This window comes from Myxocyprinus asiaticus, chromosome 13 (assembly GCF_019703515.2).
Source record: "Myxocyprinus asiaticus isolate MX2 ecotype Aquarium Trade chromosome 13, UBuf_Myxa_2, whole genome shotgun sequence".
In the NCBI taxonomy this organism is placed as follows: domain Eukaryota; kingdom Metazoa; phylum Chordata; class Actinopteri; order Cypriniformes; family Catostomidae; genus Myxocyprinus; species Myxocyprinus asiaticus.
The window spans coordinates 49,126,181-49,146,119 of record NC_059356.1 but is presented as its reverse complement, the minus strand read 5'-3'; the positions used below and the strand labels follow the sequence as shown (position 1 = coordinate 49,146,119).

At 40.7% G+C, this 19,939-nt stretch overlaps 2 protein-coding genes across 3 annotated transcripts in view; one reads left to right on the top strand and one right to left on the bottom strand.

Annotated features, from left to right (window-relative positions):
• The window catches only part of LOC127449901 (von Willebrand factor A domain-containing protein 7-like), a 230,368-nt gene that overhangs the window by 7,528 nt on the left and 202,901 nt on the right, over positions 1-19,939 (top strand). The window lies entirely within an intron of this gene.
• Positions 1-19,939, bottom strand: part of LOC127449799 (interferon-induced very large GTPase 1-like) — a 56,840-nt gene that overhangs the window by 22,589 nt on the left and 14,312 nt on the right. The window contains exons 2-4 of one of the 2 annotated variants that reach the window (XM_051713351.1): positions 17,971-18,012; positions 7,554-7,683; positions 7,312-7,429 (exon numbers count right to left, since the gene is read on the bottom strand). In XM_051713351.1, coding sequence (XP_051569311.1) covers positions 7,312-7,429; positions 7,554-7,683; positions 17,971-17,975 — 253 coding nt within the window. In that variant the 5' untranslated portion in view covers positions 17,976-18,012. The remainder of the gene's footprint in view (positions 1-7,311; positions 7,430-7,553; positions 7,684-17,970; positions 18,013-19,939) is intronic. The other variant, XM_051713352.1, reaches the window with a different exon arrangement.

The window sequence follows — 19,939 nt, the reverse complement described above, 5'->3', positions numbered from 1 at the left end:
CAGAAGATCAGAATCAGAATCAGCTTTATTGCCAAGTATGCTTACACATACAAGGAATTTGTCTTGGTGACAGGAGCTTCCGGTGTACAACCATACAAAAACAATACAAAAACAGCAGCAATACATAGATAATAATTAAAAATAGAAAATAAAAACGAATTATACACATACGTACAGACACACACATACATACACACATACACATGGGTAGTGCAAATCTAATACAATCTGTTATGTACAGTGTAAATACAAATCTGTTATGTACAGTGTAAATGTTTATTTTTTTCAGAGGAATGAAATGGCAGAAGAGGTTGGATGTGTTGGATAAATATACAGGTGCATCTCAATAAATTAGAATGTCGTGGAAAAGTTCATTTATTTCAGTAATTCAACTCAAATTGTGAAACTCGTGTATTAAATAAATTCAATGCACACAGACTGAAGTAGTTTAAGTCTTTGGTTCTTTTAATTGTGATGATTTTGGCTCACATTTAACAAAAACCCACCAATTCACTATCTCAAAAAATTAGAATATGGTGACATGCCAATCAGCTAATCAACTCAAAACACCTGCAAAGGTTTCCTGAGCCTTCAAAACGGTCTCTCAGTTTGGTTCACTAGGCTACACAATCATGGGGAAGACTGCTGATCTGACAGTTGTCCAGAAGACAATCATTGACACCCTTCACAAGGAGGGTAAGCCACAAACATTCATTGCCAAAGAAGCTGGCTGTTCACAGAGTGCTGTAACCAAGCATGTTAACAAAGTTGAGTGGAAGGAAAAAGTGTGGAAGAAAAAGATGCACAACCAACCGAGAGAACTGCAGCCTTATGAGGATTGTCAAGCAAAATCGATTCAAGAATTTGGGTGAACTTCACAAGGAATGGACTGAGGCTGGGGTCAAGGCATCAAGAGCCACCACACACAGACGTGTCAAGGAATTTGGCTACAGTTGTTGTATTCCTCTTGTTAAGCCACTCTTGAACCACAGACAACGTCAGAGGCGTCTTACCTGGGCTAAGGAGAAGAAGAACTGGACTGTTGCCCAGTGGTCCAAAGTCCTCTTTTCAGATGAGAGCAAGTTTTGTATTTCATTTGGAAACCAAGGTCCTAGAGTCTGGAGGAAGGGTGGAGAAGCTCATAGCCCAAGTTGCTTGAAGTCCACTGTTAAGTTTCCACAGTCTGTGATGATTTGGGGTGCAATGTCATCTGCTGGTGATGGTCCATTATGTTTTTTGAAAACCAAAGTCACTGCACCCATTTACCAAGACATTTTGGAGCACTTCATGCTTCCTTCTGCTGACCAGCTTTTTAAAGATGCTGATTTCATTTTCCAGCAGGATTTGGCACCTGCCCACACTGCCAAAAGCACCAAAAGTTGGTTAAATGACCATGGTGTTGGTGTGCTTGACTGGCCAGCAAACTCACCAGACCTGAACCCCATAGAGAATCTATGGGGTATTGTCAAGAGGAAAATGAGAAACGAGAGACCAAAAAATGCAGATAAGCTGAAGGCCACTGTCAAAGAAACCTGGGCTTCCATACCACCTCAGCAGTGCCACAAACTGATCACCTCCATGCCACGCCGAATTGAGGCAGTAATTAAAGCAAAAGGAGCCCCTACCAAGTATTGAGTACATATACAGTAAATGAACATACTTTCCAGAAGGCCAACAATTCACTTATGATGTATTCTAATTTTTTGAGATAGTGAATTGGTGGGTTTTTGTTAAATGTGAGCCAAAATCATCACAATTAAAAGAACCAAAGACTTAAACTACTTCAGTCTGTGTGCATTGAATTTATTTAATACACGAGTTTCACAATTTGAGTTGAATTACTGAAATAAATGAACTTTTCCACGACATTCTAATTTATTGAGATGCACCTGTAAGAAGATTAAACTGTGTATTGCACATAGTTATTGCTCAATGGGGCAATTTAACTGTTCATGAGATGGATAGCCTGAGGGAAAAAACTGTTCCTGTGCCTGACGGTTCTGGTGCTCAGAGCTCTGAAGCGTTGGCCAGAAGGCAACAGTTCAAAAATGTAGTGGGCAGGGTGAGTGGGGTCCAGAGTGATTTTTCCAGCATTTTTCCTCACTCTGGAAGTGTACAGTTCTTGAAGGGGGGGGCAGGGGGCAACCAATAATCCTCTCAGCAGTCCGAACTGTCCTTTGTAGTCTTCTGATGTCTGATTTCGTAGCTGAACCAAACCAGACAGTTATTGAAGTGCAGAGGACAGACTCAATGACTGCTGAGTAGAACCGTATCAGCAGCGCCTGTAGCAGGTTGAACTTCCTCAACTGGCGAAGGAAGTACAACCTCTGACAGTCCTTAATACAGGCTTAGCAGATTTTAATTTCTGTCTGTAGGTTGGAAGAAGATGAACCAGACAGTGATCAGATAGTCCCAAAGCTGCTCTAGGAACAGAGCGATATGCATCCTTTATTGTTGTGTAGCAGTGATCCAGTATATTTCTGTCTCTGGTGAGGCATGTAATGTGCTGTTTGTATTTGGGCAGTTCAAGTGTGAGGTTTGCTTTGTTAAAATCCCCAAGAATAATAATAACTGAGTCCGGGTATTGTTGTTCTGTGTCTGTGATTTGATCAGTCAGCTGTTGCAGTGCTGTGTTCAAACACGCGTTTGGCGCGATATACACACTCACCAGAATAAACAAGGAAAACTCCCGCGGCGAGTAGAAAGGCTTACAGTTAATAAAGAGTGCTTCCAAATTAGGACAGCACATCCTCTTTAACGTTTTTACATCTGTACATCAACATTCATTGATGTAAAAGCATGTTCCACTGCCTCTCGTTTTCCCCGTTAACTCCGCGATACAATCCGCTCTGAACAGCTGAAAGCCCGGCAGATGTAACGCGCTGTCCGGAATGGCTTCACTCAGCCAGGTTTCCATGAAGCACAAGGCAGCAGAGTTTGAAAAGTCCTTGTTTGTGTGAGTGAGGAGATGTAGTTTGTCCGTTTTGTTAGGGAGAGAGCAGAGATTTGCTAGATGAATGCTCTGCAGCGTTGTACGAAAGCCGCGCCGATGGAGCCTGACCAGCGCGCCTGCTCGTCTCCCTCGCCTGCGTCTCATAGCGCGTTTAAACAACACAGCCGCGCCTCCGAATAGAATGTCAAACAAAATGTCTGAATATTCAAAATCCGGGAAAAATATTGACTGGTGTATGCTGTCGAATGTTCAGCAGTTTGTCTCTGGTAAAACTGACTGAAAAAAGATTACTAAACACAGGACAAACAAACAAAAATAACAAAACAATAGAAGCACTCCACACCGAGGCGGCCATCCGCGGCGCCATCATGATGATCAGTCATGATGACCAAATGAATGGTATGTGGTAGCTGTCTGGGGAAACAACTGACACCCTCTTGCACAAATTACGCCGAGATCCTCGTGAACAAACCGTGGATGACTTGTAATTCCCAGGGCAGCACACTGATTATAAATTACAGCAGGAAGACAATTTGAGGAATTCAAGTGATCTAAATCCAGGGATGAGTAAATAAAGACCATATTGGGAAAAATATGACAGCCTGACAGAAAGCAGTGTGTTTCCAGCTGCGGATGGTGAAGATCAATCATAGAACTCCAAAATGCCAGAACGAGCAGCAAAAAATAATCCATTGTTACCGGCCCATCTACACGACCAGATTTAGTGTCTACATTAGCCAGCACACTCCAGAGCAGAGAGGCAGAGATCAATCTGTTTAGGACTGCTCCAACCTGGTCCGCAAAAACAGCCAGCGACGAGCTAGAAAGTAGAAATTGCTCACAGGTAAGCAATTGGGTCCATGCAACAGGACAATGATCCCAACCACACCAGCAAATCTACAACAGAATGGCTGAAAAAGAAAAGAATCAAGGTGTTGCAATGGCCCAGTCAAAGTCCAGACCTCAACCCGAGCTGTGCATAAACAAATGTCCGCAAACCTCAGTAACTGAATCAACGTTGTAAAGAAGAGTGGGCCAAAATTCCTCCACAACGATGTGAGAGATTGATACAGAATATGATTACTTAAAGTTATTGCTGCTAAAGGTGGTTCTACAAGCTATTGAATCATAAGGTGGAGTTTTTCACACATGGCTTCTCCATTTTGGCTTTATTTTTGTTAAATAAATCATGACACGGTGTAATATGTCATGTGTTGTTGTTCATCTCAGGTTGCATTTACCAAATTTACCTGCCGGGCTTTATCAGGTCTCCCTCCGCCATCACTATAATGAGAGACAGGTGTTAGAGTAATTACAGCCCAGGTGACGAGCCTTACCACTCTCCCTCTCCCGCAGACAGACATTTGACCACGCCCCCCCATGCCACATACTCCTTTAACTAGTGGCTCATTTTTTGAGGACAGACCTGACAAGACATCCTCAAAATAAAATGGTCTCTTTTAAAAGAAGACTCTTAGGAGATGCTGTACAAAATTTTGAGTGAATTATAGACAAATAAATTATAAAAATTTTAAACTGATATTAGATTATTACCTAATAATATTTGCATTAAAAATATATGACAGTGTCCTTGCCACAACCTAAAAACTCATAGAAGTCGCAAGTCACAGGCCGTACCATGTTCTAGTTTTAATCTGATGGTGATAACGCTCTGCTTTGTGTTACAGATCATTTTCTAAGACAATATTAAGTGAATTTTCTTAAAAGCTACTTTAGATGCCAGATAACCACATTCATTCAGATCCTTTATAATATACACACATTCTCTCTTTGTCTTGAGCCTGAAACAGCAGTTACCAGCAATTCATCTCAGGTGAAAACCCTTACCGATTCCTCTCTCCCCAAAGGAACGCTCGACCACGCCCTCGCATTCACAGTGGGTTTTAGGGCAATGCTGCAGGGCTTTTGGCCCGTTGGTGGGAATGCAGAGTGATATCAGGCTCGAGGGCCGAGGCTATTGACCCTGGCTGACCAGTTTATGGCCCTGGCTCACACTGGCCCGATAGTGGAAAAGTGGCTAATGTGTGTCAATGCCGAACTTCTACCTCTTACCATGTAACGTGTATTTTCTTTTAAAGCTGCAATATGTAAGATTTTTTGGTTAAAAAAATTGCCATCATTAACTAAGTTTCCATCCACTTTTTGCTCTGTTCTGTTATCGACAAAGTGAAAATGCTTTAAAAAATTTTTTTTAAATAGCTCCTGCTCATTTTCATTCAAATGGCCATTTACCGATAAAATTGTGCGCCATGATGTCATTCTTAAAAAAAAAAAAAAAACTTTTTCGCATAAGTTTTGCTTTAGCGCAAAAGAAATCTGCCCTTGAGCCGTTTACATACAGAATTTTGTGTATATCGCAAATTGTAGCCAACTTTTCGCATCCCAGATATCTCCACATTTGTGTAAAATGTAGAGACTATTGAGACAATTTATTGAAATTGGCCAGCTTACTGTTTAATTTCACATAATTGTGACACCATCCCATTCATTTTCAGTGAGAGCACAGTGACTGTACAAATGGGAAGCCCATTTTATCGCCAACAAATCACTTTTGGGATAAACCACTGGACGTCTTAAGGGGGACCCCACACACTAAATAATCTTTTATTATCAAGTAAGAGCAAGTCTTAATTTTAGCAAACTAGTTCGAAGACACCATTTATCACAAACTCTTACAGGAAAAGATTTTTGGGGTTCTGCTGGGCCCATGTATGTCTTGGAACCTTAGAATCATCTGAACCTTCTTGAAGTGTCAGTGTCAATGTTTTACATGTAAGGATTCCCATGCATGCATACAAAAACCAACCTGAGCACGATGTTGAATTCCTGACCTGAAGTGATTTCACAGAAGATCTTTTTTATTCAACCTTTATTTAACCAGGTTAGTCCCATTGAGATTTAAAACTCGTTTACATGATCTTGTCTGTCTGTCTCTTAACACTGACCATCCACATCACCAATTAAGGTAATTATCTGACTAGGCTTTTATAAAAAAAAATTAAAATAAAAAAAGTTTAAATGCTCTATAGAGTGTACGTCTTTTCAGAATATTCCTCCTCACGTGATATTGAGAAACAAAACATGCTCATTCTGTTCTTTTTCTGCTATTCTCTTTTGGAAAAATTGGAGAGACTTGCTCTTGCCATTTATTCCACTGCATTTATGTTAAAATATGTGCATACAAAATCAGCCCCAAATGCATCATAAAACTTTCTGATAGACTTTTTACTGTGCTGTCACCTGATTGTAAGCTAAATTAATTAATAATAATTTCTTTAAATATTTTTATTTGTATTTAATATTTCACTGCAAAATGTATGCTTGACATTTCACAATTGCTTGACACCTTGTACACCCAGAATAACATTGTTTTACATGCACAGATATAAACAAAAATTCTGTTTCAGCAGATAATAATGTTAGAAAAAGGAGAAACTGCAGTTAACAACATATCCCACATATAATGTAGCCTACATATCAGCTTCATCTGGTTAGAAAAAAGAATACAATTATGATATAATAAAAACAGTCATTATTATTATTATTATTATTATTATTATTATTATTATTATTATTTTATGAATAGGCATATACAAGGCATATTTTACTTAAAGGAACAATAATGTAATAGTTACATTTAGAAATTGTTGTTTCATTTAGTTTTGACAGTTTAAACTCTGCCCACATCTAGTAATAACCGATTACAAATACAGATCACTTATAGCAAAAGATAGAGATACAGATAATGGCTTTGCTGCACACCCCCTAATGGCCCAAACAACCAAAAATGTATTGGCTTGAAACTCCAAAGCACAATGACGAATTAAAATTATTTTGATAACATTTTGAGTGTCTTCAGATGATGTATACAAAATTTTGTATAAATCAGACAAACAGCCTAGGAGGAGTTCGAAATGTTTTTTATTTATTTATTTTTTTTAAGAAAATTAAAAATGACAGAATTTTTTTTTTCTTTTTTTTTTTTTGTGACATATATGAGATCTGAGATATACATCTTGTTTGGCTTGACTCAAGGAATCATAGGAAAAACATTTTGATTCTAGCCCATACAATTCTGGTGTTATTAGTGAAAATGCAAATGTAATTATAGTGTCAACTAGGATATGTGTGTTTCTGTAAACCCAAGTAGTGGTTGGGACCCTGCTAAGTTTGGTATATCTACAACTTACATTCTCTGACTTTCAGACACATTTAGTGAAGAGGAAGAAAAGTAGTAGTAGTAGTAGTAGTAGTAGTCAGGACAAATACAATATTGTTTCAGCACCTTTGTTGCTCTGACCCCTAATAAGGTTGATCATTTGATGGTGTTTTCTTACCCATATCGCAGACTGATAAATCATCAGAGTCACATGATGCAGATGCAGATGCCTCTATCATGTCTGCTTGACCATCTGCTTTTGAGTTGATCCCTTCTTCTGTTGGCTGTTCCTTATTCTGGATAGTGAGAAATGTATTTATCATTGTCATGATCTTTTCCATTTACATATGCAAGAGTATGTATAGAGAACAAGGACTGTGCCTTCTGTATGTCTTTTTGGCTTAAATTCAGTAATTCTACCTTTTGATTTGACATCTGTTGAGTCTGGTTGATGTCATCTTTTCTGTTCCTTCCTTCCTCAGCAAAAAGACCATCTGGCACTGGATTAGTGTCCATGGCATCATCTACATTTAGATCTGTCATTATATCACTGGAGTGTAAAGTAAAATAACCAAGTCAGGGCCTTGCACCACACAACATGTTGACATTGCTTAGACATCACAAGTCAATGGTGTAAACCAGGGCACTTCAACTGCAACCTGGGGGCCAAATCAGCTGTGCTACCTGATACATCAGAGTGCTCTCTGCGCAAATCTCAGGGGAGAGTTTAATAACACAGAGCTGATGTCAACTAATGGACCCCTTACTAATCAAGTCTATTTATGCAAAACACTCAGCTCTGGAGTGCGGACAAAGGCATGGCATAGAGCAATGCATCAGCACATGTTTACAATGACACATTTTTCAATAAAATTCAACAAAAGAGAAATTTATGATGAAAACTGAACCTTCAAAAAAGAATGGACAGAAAAGTTTGCTGTTATTCTCCCTGCTTCATTTGTTCAAAGTCTGTAGTGCTTGTGAAAGTGAATACGATAAGTGCCACTGAAACTACAAAGCAGTAACTGGGGTGGTACCATTACGCCGGGTTCACATCCACATCCACATCCACGTGAGCAGCGCGTGAGCGGGGCGGTCACGTTGGACGTTCACACTGGCTGCGTCTCTTCTGTGAGAAACAGCAGCGAATCCTACACCAAACTTATTCTTTAATAAGGTCATAATAAGCTGAGGTTATTGCTGCTTCAAGGACAACAGCGGGCAGTCATGTGCACTTCATCTTTATCAGCACACTTGGTTGTGATTGGTTAATGTTGTATCGATACTATACACCTATATACACAGAATGGCAAAAGGTCCGGGAGTTTATTAATTATTTCCTTTATTAAGTTATTTTATTTAGTTTACTTGCATGCAGACATATAAATTGCAGTGTACTTTAGGTTCTGTTTGAATAATTTTTACTTGATTTTGTGTCTTTTCTATAAACTCCTGATTATTTTAGTGTTGTACTGCACCCAGAGTCGCTGAGCTCAGCAAAAATAGGCTTAACCCTGAAACTATCCGCTCGCTGCCGTGTCTGGGATGCTTCTGGGATGCGTCACCTCAGGACTCATGCTGTGACACTGCCACATTATGACTGGCGTCCTGTTGCTCTGACCCCCATCATCAGCAAATGCTTTGAGAGACTAATCACAAATGTATAATGTGTGATAAGTAAATAAAATTATAAATTATTATTATAATTAAATTATTATTATCAGAGATTACATCTGCTCTGTATTGCCTCTCTCTCTTGACCCACTGCAGTTTGCTTACAACTGCTCCACTGATGATGCCATTGCATCTACAATACACACTGCTCTCTCCCACCTGGAAAAAAGAACACTTATGTGAGAATGCTGTTTGTAGACTACAGCTCAGCATTCAACACCATAGTGCCCTCCAAGCTAGATGAGAAACTCCGGGCTCTGGGCTTAAACAGCTCGCTGTGCAGCTGGATCCTGGACTTCCTGTCAAGCAGACGCCAGGTGGTTAGAACAGGCAGCAACATCTCCTCCTCACTGACCCTCAACACTGGAGCCCCACAGGGCTGTGTTCTCAGCCCACTCCTGTATTCTCTGTACACACATGACTGTGTGGCAACACATAACTCCAATGCCATCATTAAGCTGATGACACAACGGTGGTAGGTCTGATCACTGACAATGATGAAACAGCCTACAGAGAGGAGGTGCACACTCTGACACACTGGTGTCAGGAGCACAACCTCTCCCTCAACGTCAGTAAGACAAAGGAGCTTGTGGTGGACTTCAGAAGAAAAGACAGAGAACACAGTCCCATCACCATCAATGGAGCACCAGTGGAGAGAGTCAGCAGCTTCAAGTTCCTGGGTGTCCACATCACTGAGGAACTCACATGGTCCAGCCACACTGAAGTCATTGTGAAGAAGGCTCATCAGCGCCTCTTCTTCCTGAGACGGCTGAGGAAGTTTGGAATGAACCGCCACATCCTCACATGGTTCTACACCTGCACTGTAGAGAGCATCCTGACTGGCTGCATCTCCACCTGGTACGGCAATAGCACCGCCCACAACCGCAAAGCACTGCAAAGGGTGGTGCGAACTGCCAGACACATCATCGGAGGTGAGCTTCCCTCCCTCCAGGAAATATATACAAGGCGGTGTGTGAAAAAAGCTCGGAGGATCATCAGAGACTCCAGCCACCCGAGCCATGGGCTGTTCTCACTGCTACCATCAGGCAGGCGGTATCGCAGCATCAGGACCCGCACCAGCCGACTCCATGATAGATTCTTCCCCCAAGCAATCAGACTTCTGAACTCTTGATCTCCCACGATCAAAATACATCAGCACTGCACTTTATTACCCTTACTCTTATATCTCACACCGGACTGTCATAAATTATATTATTATTATATTATATTCTCTCTTAACAACTGACTATCAACCAACAGCCTGAATGTCAATACAGTACATTCTATATATACTACTATATATACTTTTTTATATATTTTTATTTTTTATTTTATTGAATAATGTGTATCTATATTGTGTGTATTGTATACTGTACAGTGTATGTTATTATTTGTATATTGTTGAGTGTAATTATGTGTATATCAGATGTTTAAACTGTGCTGTGTTAATTTGATGTTATTGTAAATTGGTATATGTCTCATCACTGTCACGACTGCTATGTTGATCGGAACCGCACCCAAGAATTTCACACACCATTGCACTTGTGTATATGGCTGTGTGACAATAAAGTGATTTGATTTGATTTGATTTTGACATTAGGGCTATTTCCTTACATGCACACCCAAGTGTTTGCTACAATCAGTGAGATAAAACTCTAAGAATTAAACAAGTAGATCTACAAGTCCCATTAAGCAAAGCTGAAGCTAAGGTACACATTAGGACATGTGTACAGTCAGTATGGCAGAAGTATTGGGATGACAATGAAACCGGAAGACATTTATATAATATACAAAAACATGTTGGTGCTGGGAGGATGGAGGGCAGGAATCGAAGGGAAGGAAATATCATCACTCATCTGAGAATAGGTCATACTGGACATAATAATACATTGTATAAAATAGGCACGCACCCAACTGGGAAATGCACATACTGTAGCCAACCAGAAACAGTCGAACATGTACTATTTCACTGTAGGAAATACAATACTGAGAGATATCACCTTCTTCAGTCGCTAAGGAAGGCAAAAGATCATGACTTTTCTTTACCAGGTCTCTTAGGGAAAACAGCTGGCAAGATATATGATGGCATTATTAATTATTACAAAAGAAACTGAATTCGTTAAATTAATATAGTTTTGTTTTTTGTTTTTCCATCATAACAAAATGGACTCAAGATGGTGCCGAGTATGGCTGCTGCGTTGCGAGCTCCGACACAACATTGTAGTGTTTTGTTTGTTTTGTTTACTATTCTTATGTTTTTTTGTCTTGGATGTTATCTGCCTTATTGTCTACGACAGACAAACACTTTTGGACATTGGTTCTGCAATTACACACCGTAAACTGGACTTCAAATTCCTCAATGCCGACCCGCTGTTTACAAACACACCAGTGGAGCCCTTTGTCTGGGCTGCCCGGCCGCGGAAACGCAGGAGGAAAAGGGGAAACAGAGCCGGTGTTCTCATCAGAGAAAGACGTCGTGCAAATCGACGGTGGTAGGTCTGATCACTGTCCTGACTGGCTGCATCTCCGCCTGGTACGGCAATAGCACCGCCCACAACCACAAAGCCCTGCAAAGGGTGGTGCGAACTGCCAGACACATCATCGGACGTGAGCTTCCCTCCTTCCAGGACATATATACCAGGCGGTGTGTGAAAAAAGCTCAGAGGATCATCAGAGACTCCAGCCACCCGAGTCATGGGCTGTTCTCACTGCTACCATCAGGTAGGCGGTATCGCAGCATCAGGACCCGCACCAGCCAACTTCATGACAGCTTCTTCCCCCAAGCAATCAGACTTCTGAACTCTTGATCTCCCACGATCAAAATACATCAGCACTGCACTTTATTACTTACTCTTATATCTCACACCAGACTGTCATAAATTAATTATTATATATTATATTCTCTCTTAACAACACACTGGCAACTTACTATCAACCGACAGCCTGAACGTCAATACAGTACAATACAACCTACTGTACATTTTATATATACTATATATACTTTTTTGATTGTATAATGTGTATTATATTGTGTGTATTGTATACTGTACATTGAATGTTATTATTTGTATATAGTTGAGTGTAATTATGTGTATATTAGATTTTAAATTGTGTTGTGTTAATCTGATGTTTATTGTAAATTGGTATATGTCTTTATCACTGTCATGACTACTATGTTGCTTGAAACTGCACCGAAGAATTTCACACACTATTGCACTTGTGTATATGGCTGTGTGACAATAAAAGTGATTTGATGTGATTTGATTTGATAATCCTATACAACACTCCAGTCCAGTCGGTGGCGGTAATGCACCTATAAGCTGGTTTGCCAACTGCCAATAAACACCAAAGAAGAAGTAGTAGTAGTTTTGGAGGGAGAGTCAAATGAAACTGGAGGATTACCTGTGTTGGGGCCTATTGCCAGTAAAAACAATTTTCTCTTTCTTGGAATTGGCTTGTGGATTAAGCTTGTGGATTACCTGAAGCAGACCCTATTTACAAGAGAAGACTATTTTTGGTGAGACAGTGGCTTTGTCTCGTTTGGAAGGCTGCGTCCTCCGGAGGTCGCATTTGTCAACCGCATACATCATCGAGGCTGTCTTGTTTCAGAAAAGCGAGTAGGACACTTCGAATGCAGCCTTCGAATGCGACCTTTCACGGGAATTCGGAGGATACATGAGGTGTATCCTTCGTGGGCACTCACAACCCACAATTCTTTGCTTCATCGGAAATGTCTAAAAAATAAATAACGCCAATTTGCCTGTAAATATGATGTTCAGACACAAGGAATGTAATTCCCAAGTTGAAGTACCTCAGTAGATGGGTGCAGAGTATATAATATTTATAATTATATTAATATATAATTAAAATAGAGTATTAGACTAAAAGTACACCTGTAAAATCTTTACATCATTATAACTCTCCTAAATTGTACCTCATACATTCCCTTCCAGAGGGACTTTGTTACCTTCTCACTCAAAGTGCTCATGCTTGTTTTTTTTTGTTTTGTTTTTTTTTTTAATTAAAATTTTTATTGATTCATATGCACACGACAGTGAAAAACTCAACACATACACTATATTGCCAAAAGTATTCGCTCACCCATCCAAATAAATGAATTCCGGTGTTCCATTCACTTTCATGGCCACAGGTGTATAAAATGAAGCACCTAGGCATGCAGACTGCTTCTACAAACATTGTGAAAGAATGGGCCGCTCTCAGGAGCTCAGTGAATTCCAGCGTGATACTGTGATAAGATGCCACCTGTGCAACAAGTCCAGTCGTGAAATTTCCTCGCTACTAAATATTCCACAGTCAACTGTCAGTGGTATTATAACAAAGTAGAAGCGATTGGGAATGACAGCAACTCAGCCACGAAGTGGTAGGCCACGTAAAATGACAGAGCGGGGTCAGCGGATGCTGAGGCGCATAGTGCGCAGAGGTCACCAACTTTCTGCAGAGTCAATCGCTACAGACCTCCAAAGTTCATGTGGCCTTCAGATTAGCTCAATAACAGTGCATAGAGAGCTTCATGGGATGGGTTTCCATGGCCGAGTAGCTGCATCCAAGCCATACATCACCAAGTGCAATGCAAAGCGTCGGATGCAGTGGTGTAAAGCACGCCGCCACTGGACTCTAGAGCAGTGGAGACGCATTCTCTGGAGTGATGAATCACGCTTCTCCATCTGGCAATCTGATGGACGAGTCTGGGTTTGGCGGTTGCCAGGAGAACGGTACTTGTCTGACTGCATTGTGCCAACTGTGAAGTTTGGTGGAGGGGGTATAATGGTGTGGGGTTGTTTTTCAGGAGCTGGGCTTGGCCCCTTAGTTCCAGTGAAAGGAACTCTGAATGCTTAAGCATACCAAGAGATTTTGGACAATTCCATGCTCCCAACTTTGTGGGAACAGTTTGGGGATGGCCCCTTCCTGTTCCAACATGACTGCGCACCAGTTCACAAAGCAAGGTCCATAAAGACATGGATGAGCGAGTTTGGTGTGGAAGAACCTGACTGGCCTGCACAGAGTCCTGACCTCAACCCAGTAGAGCACCTTTGGGATGAATTAGAGCGAAGACTGTGAGCCAGGCCATCTCGTCCAACATCAGTGTCTGACCTCACAAATGCGCTTCTGGAAGAATGGTCAAAAATTCCCATAAACACACTCCTAAACCTTGTGGAAAGCCTTCCCAGAAGAGTTGAAGCTGTTATAGCTGCAAAGGGTGGGCCGACGTCATATTAAACCCTATGGATTAAGAATGGGATGTCACTTAAGTTCATATGCGTCTAAAGGCAGGTGAGCGAATACTTTTGGCAATATAGTGTATATAAAGAATCAACATTTTACATTTAAACCCCACTAATACAATCCCACCCTGACCCCTAACGAACAACCCTGTGGTCCCACATAACACACTCACACAATCCAAAAAAAAACATATATATAAATAAATAGATAAATAAATAAAATAATAATAAGCATACATGATTAAACTAAACTACACTCTCCACATCCCCTCCCTGAGAGTCCCCCCAAAAAACTAAATATTTGCCCCATTTTTTAACAAATAAGTCCCTAAACCCCAACCTTCTACTTACCACAGCTACCCTCCCCATTTCCACACACCACTCTGAAAAAGAGGGTGCTCCACTTGACTTCCAACCCCTTAAAATTACTTGCCTGCCGATCATGAGACTGGTCAGAACCCAATTTTTAATGTGATTATCCCCTAAATTCATGACCACCCCATCACCCAAAATACAGAGTCTGGGACAAAGCAAAACCTGAATGTTCAAAACATCACACAAATAACTCTGAACCCTCAACCAAAACTCCTGGATCTTAACACACCCCCAAAAGACATGGGTAGTGTCTCCAACTTCTGATTGGCATCACCAGCAGGTGGGTGTGTCTTTAAGACCAAGCCTATATAATCTAGAGGGGGTCCAATAAAATCTATGTAAAATCTTAAATTGCATAAGGCGAACCCTTGCATCTCTAGATACAGACTTGACATTTTTCTGAATCTTAGTCCACACTCCATCCTCCAATACCAAATTCAAATCTTTTTCCCATACTCTCTTGAGAGAAGTCAAGGCTCCATCCCCCAGACTCTGAATTAGCAGGGAGTAATACACTGATGCCTTATGACCTTTTCCAAAAGCAGCAATCACCTCTCCCAAAGCACCTGTTGCTTTAGGGGGTTGTGTGCTACTCCCAAAAACAGTACAGAGCATGTAGCACAGCTGTAAATACTTACAGAACTGAGATCTGGGAATCCCAAAATGAACCAAATTCTCAAAAGGTCTCAACACTCCACTCTCATACAGGTCGCCGAGTGTAGTAACCCCCCTCACAATCCACTCTGACCAGCAGGAAGGGGACTTGTTGATACATAATTTGGGGTTCAGCCATATGCTTGAGGCAACATTTAAATAAATGTCTGAATTAAATACTTTGGCCACTCTTGTCCAAATCACGTGCAAATGTGAAATAACAGGGTGTGATTTAACTTCTCTGGTTACTTTGATAGAAAGGCTTTGCAGTGGCAAAATAGGGGCAAGGACTTCCTGTTCAATAGAAAACCAGGGAAGGGCTCTTTCAGGTGGAAGTGACCAATGAGCCAAATGCCTGAGGCCAAACGCATAATAATAAAACAAAATCTTGGGTAGGCCTAGCCCACCTTTGTCTATCGGCCTATGTAACTTATTAAAATGCAATCTGGGACGTTTACCATTCCAAATGAAGGACTTCGCTATGCTATCAAATTGCTTGAAATAAGAGAGGGGGACATCTACAAGGAGAGACTGTAGCAGATAGTTCAATTTTGGAATACAATTCATTTTAATAACATTAACCTTCCCAATCATCGATAAATGTAATGAAGCCCACCTGCCCACATCACTTGAAAACCTTTTTATTAAAGGGTCAAAATTAACTAAGTAAATCACACAAATTTGCTGGGAATAAAATACCCAAATACTTAATGCCCTGTTTGGGCCACTGGAAGGCAAAAGCATATGCGCCACACCTCCCACCATCACCCCTGGAAAATCATCCTCCTTTCTTATTGCGGCTGCTAATGGTTCCAGGGCAAGACAGAACAATAAAGGGGAAAGAGGGCAACCCTGCTGAGTGCCCCTATCCAGAGTAAAATAATCTGAAATTAATCCATTTGATTGTACCGCTGCTACAGGGTGTCTATAAAGTAACTTAATCCAACCAATAAATGTACTCCTGAACCCATACATTTCCAAAATCTTAAAAAGATAATCCCATTCTACCATATCAAATGCCTTTTCGGCGTCAAGTGAGATGGCAGCGACCAGAGACTGATCATTCGCTACTGACCACATGATATTGATGAGACGCCTGATGTTATCAGAAGAGCTACGGCCACGAATAAACCCCACCTGATCTATATATATAAGAGATGTCATAACCTTACTTAATAGGTTAGCTAGAATTTTTGACAATATTTTTACATCTAGTTGGTTCAGGGGGATTGGACGGTAACTTTTACACTCGCTTGGATCTTTGTCCTTTTTAAGAATCAGACTGATCCGGGCTTGTGTCATGGTTGGAGAAAGCTTTCCATTCTTTAATGATTCAGTATAAACTTCTAACAAAGGTGGAGCCAGTTCTGTAGCATAGGATCTAAAAATTTCTGCGGCAAAACCATCTGTCCCCGGAGCCTTGCCAGAAGGTAGGGAGTTAATTACCTCGTCAAGCTCCTCCAAGGTTATCTCAGAATCAAGAGAGTTATTTTGCTCAATCGTCAGTTTAGGAAGATCTAATGGTTCCACAAAGTTTCTAATATCTTCATCAGTAGATGAAGATGTGGAACTATAAAGATCAAGATAAAACTCTTTAAAGGCATTATTAATATCAATGGCTGAGGTAAAATTTTCACCACCAGCAGATTTCACTGAGGGAATGATAGAAAGAGACTCTCTCTGCTTTATATATCTAGCCAAAAGCTTCCCAGCTTTGTCACCTGACTCAAAGTATGACTGTCTTGCCCTGATTAACCAAAACTCCACTTTCCGCGACAAAATAGTATTATATCTATATTTCAATCGGGTCAATTCTCTGAGGCAATCAGCTGACATACGGTGCTTCAGGTCTGCCTCTGCCCTTTTAATATTCTCTTCCAACTCCACGAGTTCTCATGCTTTGGATTTTTTGATGAATGAGGCATACTGTATGATCCGACCCCTTAGAACCGCCTTAAGTGCCTCCCAAGGCACGCCCACAGAGGATACTGAGGACCAGTTGGTCTCCATATAAACATTGATTTCAGTCTTTAACATTTGTTGGAAATCAGGATTTTGCAAAAGGGACACATTAAGGCACCAACTATATGATTTCTTTTTCTCTGTATATGGCAACACCTCTAAACTCACCAGGGCGTGATCCGAGACTAAAATGTTTCCAATTGATCAATCAACAACAGATGAAATGAGGGATTTGGATTTTTAAAAAAAATCTATTCTAGAATAAATCTTATGGACTGATGAAAAAAATGTATAGTCCCTACCAGATGGGTTCAAAAGTCTCCAAATATCCATAAGACCAAGATTTTTACACATCCTGTGAAGCATCAATGTTGCTCTAGGGGGTTTACACACTTTTGCTTCACTGTGATCAAGGACTGAGTCCATCAAAAGATTAAAGTCTCCTCCTAATATTATATCATGAGGGGTGCCAGCGGTTTGCAGCATCCCTTCAAGATCTATAAAAAAGCTCTGATCATCAGCATTAGGTGTGTAAATATTAGACAAAATCAACCTTTGCCCTTGAATTTCAGCTAAAACAATAATGACTCACCCTAATTTATCTTTAATCTGTTTGAGACATTTGAATTGTAGATGTTTATTAATCAATATAATTACTCCCTTGCTCTTACTTGAGCCAGCACTAAAATAAACATGTCCACCCCATATCTTCCCAGATTTTTCAGCTTCCTGCGGGGAGAGATGTGTTTCTTGAAGAAACACAATATCATATTTTTTACGTTTAAGAAAAGTAATAACCTTCCTTCTTTTTATGGGGTGCCCCAACCTATTTACATTCTATGTGGAGAGAGATAGTACACTCATATTAACATTTGACATTTTGATATAGTAGAAAAAATAAATTGTGTCAAAAACAAAATTATACTGACCACATTCCCCATTAGTGAAACAATCAAACCCCGAACTTCCCCCTGAACAAAATGAACAGAAAAAAGAAAAACGTGCGCATTAACCCTGTGCATGAAAGCGCCAACAGGCATCAATCCCTCTAAACTCAAAAGGTCCATGAACGCCCACGAGCCCCCATGACAACTTTGCCATCGGATTGCTCAATTTTGCCTCACAAATTGTGAGGCAAAATTACATAACAGAAAATACTTTGTAAAATAAACCCCAGCCAATAGGAAAAATGAACACAAAGAACGTGTAGATTCATTCACAGAACTGTCTCAAAGGTGTGATCTTCCACAAAACAAATTCCAGCTGATATAAAACCATTCAGATTGCTTGTTAGACAAACGAATGTTCGGTGAGCCAGCTGTTATGAGTTCAGCGGATAACGTAATCATTCCAATGTCCCGTAAAAATACTCAACAAAACAAACTCCAGCCAGCAGGAGGAATAAGCACAAAGAATGAACAGATTAATCCACAGTTGTTCCAAAGGAGTGTATTCAATAGAACAAGCTCCAGCCGCTAGGCAGAACCAATACAAAAAGAAACAAAACCGGCATCTCGGTTCCCCAGATGGTCAAGTCAATTAACTCGGAGGCCGCATAAAAGTATATACCATGACTTACACAATCCGTCAACTTTATAAAAGACATCCTTTGTGTGAGCATGTAGATATTTTGCGGTCATCCGTAGTGTCCACTCTCAAACTGGCCGAGAACTTCAATGCAAAAGTAATCTTTCGTCAATGCAAAAGTTTTTTTAAGGAAAAGTGTTATTCACAAAACAAACTCCAGCCGCTCGGCGGAGCCAACGCAAAAAGAAAAAAGAAACCAAAATGACGCCCAGCTTCCTCAAAAGCCAGAGTAATTACAGCGAGTCGACCCACTCACATGAGAAACACCCAATGGTTTACTCACCCATTGATTAAATAAAAGACATTGCCTGATTGGGACATGTAAATACTTTGCGACCGTCCTTCATTTCTATCCGGCTGGAAACATCAGAGCAAAAGTGATCTTTCGCTGATGTAAGAGTTTCTTACATTCCTTGAACCGATCGCGTTTCTCTCTTGTCGAACTCGCAAAGTCTGGGAACAAGAAAATATTATGGTTCTTCCAAGAAAGCTTCCCTTTGCTCCTCGCCTGGCACAACACAAGATCTTTATCGGATGATCTCAGAAATCTGGCCAGAATCGATCAGGGCCTGTCTCCCTCAGCAAATCGCTCGATTTCCAGCTTGTGGCCTGTTATGTCAAGCAGACTCGGGAAAAGCTCGTCTAGGAATTTCACCATATCTCTGCCCTCCTCATGCTCAGGAATTCCAACAATTTGAACGTTATTCCTGCGGCTTCTATTGTCAAGATTTTCAAGCTTTTCAAGGAGATGTTCCAAATCAACTTTGGTCGCGGGCGGATTAGCGGTTAATTCCCTCTCTGAAGATTCCAGACAATCGATTCGTGTCTCAGCATGAGTCACTCTTTTAACTAACTCAGAGAATTTTATTTTTATCGCCGTAATCAATCGATGTATTACAGCGAGATCCTCCAAGTCAGCAAGAACCTTCGTCATCATCACTGACATGTTGGAGAACTGATGCTAGATCACCTCTCCCGCCGCGCCATCCAAATCGAGTACCCAGTCTGTAGGCCTGTCTGGGCTTTCATCCTGAACACGTAAGTGTCTTTTAATGTCACCAGAGCCTGAGGATTTTGACTTCTTTGCCATGTTTTGCCTCAAAGGGCAAATGTGTAACTGGGTGTATCAAATTTCACCAGATTATAACATGAAAATAATAAAAAATGTTGCAAAGTGCGCAGAGCTCGTCGCTCACATGTCTGCTTCTTGCATGGTGTCACGTGACCTCCCAAGTGCTCATGCTTGTTAAAGAGTGGCGTTCTGTCATAGCAACCATGTTACGTTCCGTTTGTCCTACGAAGGCCGTCTCG